General features: G+C 44.6%; 1 protein-coding gene across 1 annotated transcript in view; it reads left to right on the forward strand.

Moving 5' to 3' along the window:
* Positions 1–775: 775 nt before the first annotated feature.
* The window catches only part of T265_04975 (hypothetical protein), a gene marked incomplete at both ends in the record, with an annotated part of 16,845 nt that continues 13,530 nt past the window's right edge, over positions 776–4,090 (forward strand). The window contains 3 exons of the mRNA XM_009169852.1: positions 776–1,003; positions 1,033–1,120; positions 1,165–1,298. Coding sequence (XP_009168116.1) covers positions 824–1,003; positions 1,033–1,120; positions 1,165–1,298 — 402 coding nt within the window. The remainder of the gene's footprint in view (positions 1,004–1,032; positions 1,121–1,164; positions 1,299–4,090) is intronic.

Genomic DNA, 4,090 nt, shown 5'->3' on the forward strand with positions numbered 1-4,090 from the left:
GCAGATTGCCTGAGTGAATGTCTGGAGGTGTAGGCACCTCGGAGTGATTGTGTTAAGCTAGCACTAAGTCCCTCCCCCATCCACCTTTATTCTTTTCTTTACAATAAAGCTTTCAAATAGGTCATGGTTGTACGGTAGTGAAGCATCGGTGTTGAACACTAGTGTCATGCTGTCGATGATGATGATGATAAGATGAATGACTTGGGACAGTCCCAGAGACTTCCGCTAGTCTTCCGGTTAGTAGGTGCGCACCGTAATCAATGAGTTATCCCGAATTAAGCTATCTAATGATGATGACTTGGGACAGTCCCAGAGACTTCCGCTAGTCTTCCGGTTAGTAGGTGCGCACCGTAATCAATGAGTTATCCCGAATTCACTAAGCTATCTCGGGCTCCCACCAAGAGTTCTAAACTAACAAATATTCGACTTATAGGACGAAGTCTGAAAAGTGCATAAAAACCAGAGTCGTCAGGTTTTGCTGCTCTTCCTGTATATCCAACTCGGACAGCAACTCATTCCAAGGTCACGCCATGGAGGAGGACATCGGGCGAAGAAACTCGCTCGTAATACTTTGGCATTTAAAAATTTTCAGTTTTACTTCGGAACACTGGCTTTGATCATTCGGTCGCTATTTGGGACGACAGGAAACTGTAACAATCAATTGGACCCCGCTACCACCCTGCCTTGAGCGGCGACTTCGCTCGCGTGGACAGCCAAAACTTGTAGCCTTGGGAGTGATAGATATCACGGAGGATCTGTGTTTTCTCTGATGAGCATCTGTCATGATGTTGCCATTTTTTGTCATTTTCATTTCATTTTACCCATGATTTTATTTATTTCAGCGAATTCGGGCGTAAATGAAATTCAGTCTTCAGTTTTACAACTACAGCACCTAACTGTTTTGAATAAACGATTTCTTCAATGTCCGAGGTACTCTTCTAATTTGCTTCTCCATTCATTAATCATAGTCGCCGACAGACTACTTGAAGCGCTTTCTTTCCGAGTAAGTCCCCATTTCTGTTGTCCCTTTAGTCACAAAACAACAAATTTCCTCGCTTCAGTGTCGATGGGATCATTGGCCTGTACGTTTCCGATAAAGACGGTGTTATCATGGCTAGTGGTAAATGGGCTTCGTTTTTGTAGCCTACCTCTGTCTGACTATAGTTTCATCAGAGGACATGCCAGATCAAGCAATACAGCCGTACGTAGCCACCACATTCCTCAGCTCAATCCAGCAATCAAGCAAGTTGGAAATGGGAGCGTTAGAATGGATGGTTACACGTTATGAGTACATGGTGGTGAGTATCAGTGATATATCTCTATCTGTTTTGATTTTGATAGTTTCTGCTTATCATCCACTTGGTGCTGTCTAACTAATCTTTATTTGTGTGCATAAAACCACACTTCCGACCAGGGGTCCATACGTCGTTGAGTAACTTGTTGAGGTTGTCTATTTTTTCTTAATCCAACACATTTTTAAGGGTCCTAAGGACTCTTCGACAGCCCACTACTGGTTTCCACAATTGCTATTTCTTAAATGGGCGCCAAACTGTACGTAAGTGGAGTAACCTACTCATTTGCAAACTTGGTTGAAGCTAACTGAATCCCACCTGAGTCTTGGTTGTAAGCCTCCCGAAGAATATCTTCACCATTATAGCATTGCCATAGGCTATTTTTCAACATAATTGTCTGGTACTATTCACGATCTTGGAACGTCCCAGCACCAGTTTCAAGCTTTTAAGCAGTTTTCTCCCACACCTTAGCCTTCTAGACAAGATCTCGTCGTTCAGCAGAGCAACTCCAATAGTTCATAGCTTTCAGCTACAGTGATCACTCGTGTGAGGTTAACACATAAGATGAGATATTTAATATCTGGGATGGGTTGCTTTTCACTCGGCGACCGTCGCCGACATGGAACGTTGTTGCGAACGCTTCACAGCAGTGTCTCCTCTTCAAATGGAGTCTCCTTTATGGTGTCCTTGTGGGGTGTCGACAACCAGTTATTATTGGCCGACTTAGTCCACAGACTCTGGCCCTGTTGGTAGAATCATCATATAGAAACGCCGGGTTAATTGACAGCCTACAGCCTTAAAAACTGCACTCCGTTTTCATATCACGGGAGCAGGAACACGACAAGCCCTCACTTTCATGACGTAACTGAGGGTCAATTTGTATCGCCTTCCTCTCGAAGCTTTGGTCCGTAGACACTTAACGAGGGGTCGTGAGTTTTGATTTGGGTTTCGATTTCAAAATTGCCTTTTCGAGGTGCTCAGGATTGCTGTTTCCACCATACAATACAACTTCCTGATAGCGATTACAATTGAGCAGGGAAATCCGAATATACGACGGAACTGGTTGGAATTAAGATGGAGTGACTCTTAAAAAAACCGCGAACAGCTTCTCTCTTGAGCATTACTCACATCCGTACTGTCTTGTTGGCCAGACGAGTTGTGAAGGGGCGTTGTATTAAATTGACAGCTTACTCTGTTACTTGCTGTTGACATGCAGTCGTCAAGGGTCCACCTAACCGGAGTGTGTCAGTGCCAAGTGGGAGACAACCTTTGTTGGTAATATCTCTGTGTCAGTATTGGATTGCTTCTCAGTGTCTTCTAACCACGCTATGGCTTCAACTAGCTGTTTCAATGCAACAACGGTCAAGAGTTCAGCCGATTATTTGAAGTTAGCTTGGGAATCCGACTTCTTGACTGGATTCATAGATGAACACGCCGACAGAGCCACTGCGGCGTGGCTCCTCCTTCATAAATCATGATGACATTTGTACTCAACGACTCAACGTTCTTCCCGTGCTGCCCTGAAGGCAGCGTTCGCTCTTGAGCAATAGTCAGGTACGTCACCCATATCTTGTCCCGAAGGATTTTGTGTTATTAGAGGCGTCTCTGCAATAGACTGGGCAAAGCGATGTACTGGATCATCTGTTAATCGAACTCGCACGATACGACATGTGTCCCATGTTATGTAAGTCTATTAGAGCACATGTCCACAATACGGGTACACCCCGTTTCACACTTCCAATAACCCAATGCCCAGGAGGAGGTGTCAACTGAATTGTGGCAAAGCTACTGTTTACCGAGCAGTAGTTCAGCGTTGCCTGCTTAGCTATGCAGCTGCGTGGAATGCGTACGCCACTCGTAGTACAATCCGTCATCTCCGGATTGCTGGACACTTGGAGTGACAGGTGAAATATGGGTACACTCTAGCTGATAGTACAAGATCAGGCTGAGAAATTGTCTCACAACGGAACAATGAGGTGGTCCTTAAGTATGCTTGTTCAAGCTAAAAACTAAATAATTTCCTCCGAATTTATGGTGCTCGCTCGAAATCTCGCGATTTTTCTTGATTATTTAGCACATTCTTCTAGATTTCAACCGGTTCATCTGTTTATAGAAAGTTAGGGCAGTGAGTTTCTCGTACCTTGATAAAAACAGTGGTCCAGTAGGAGATTGGCGTTTTTAAACATTTCAATAAGGTACTATTCGTTTGGTAGTAATTCAGCGCGGTTTGCTGTAAGGTTCAAAAATTGTGCGAATACTACTAGAGAGTCTTAGTAGTAAGATTTGCTGCCTTCAGGTGTTACGATCGGCCGGAGTGAACAACAGTCTAAAAGGCAATCTCGGAATTTCGATACTTTCAAATCGTCACCACTAATCAGTATCAGCTGTGTGATTTTACATGGCTAGTTTGTTTACCAGTGAATGGCAGGATTGAGGGCTTCAATCACCTTATAGTTGATAACTTCTGCAAATCCAATGCTGATTACGTTGGCTGCCGATGCATTCCTAAAACACGACTATTCCGCTCGTTTGTCATGGTTGTCGTTATATCTGCTGATTCACCGGCCTGTGGTATCTGCTTCTGACCCGCTCCAGTGCCTAGTGTCGGAGAGAAAAAGACTAGCGGAAGGGAACACTATAGCTGTATTCCAAAAAAGTGGTTGCGAGAGCGCGAGTACGTGCGAGTGCGGAAAATACAACGGCCTCAAGCTTTTTATTGGAAGGACACTGTCTGAACTTGGTCCAATGCTGACGCACATGGTCTGGCTGCGACGTGCTGCATATCGCGGGGGCGTTGT

Source organism: Opisthorchis viverrini (genome assembly GCF_000715545.1).
Source record: "Opisthorchis viverrini unplaced genomic scaffold opera_v5_89, whole genome shotgun sequence".
NCBI lineage: Eukaryota > Metazoa > Platyhelminthes > Trematoda > Opisthorchiida > Opisthorchiidae > Opisthorchis > Opisthorchis viverrini.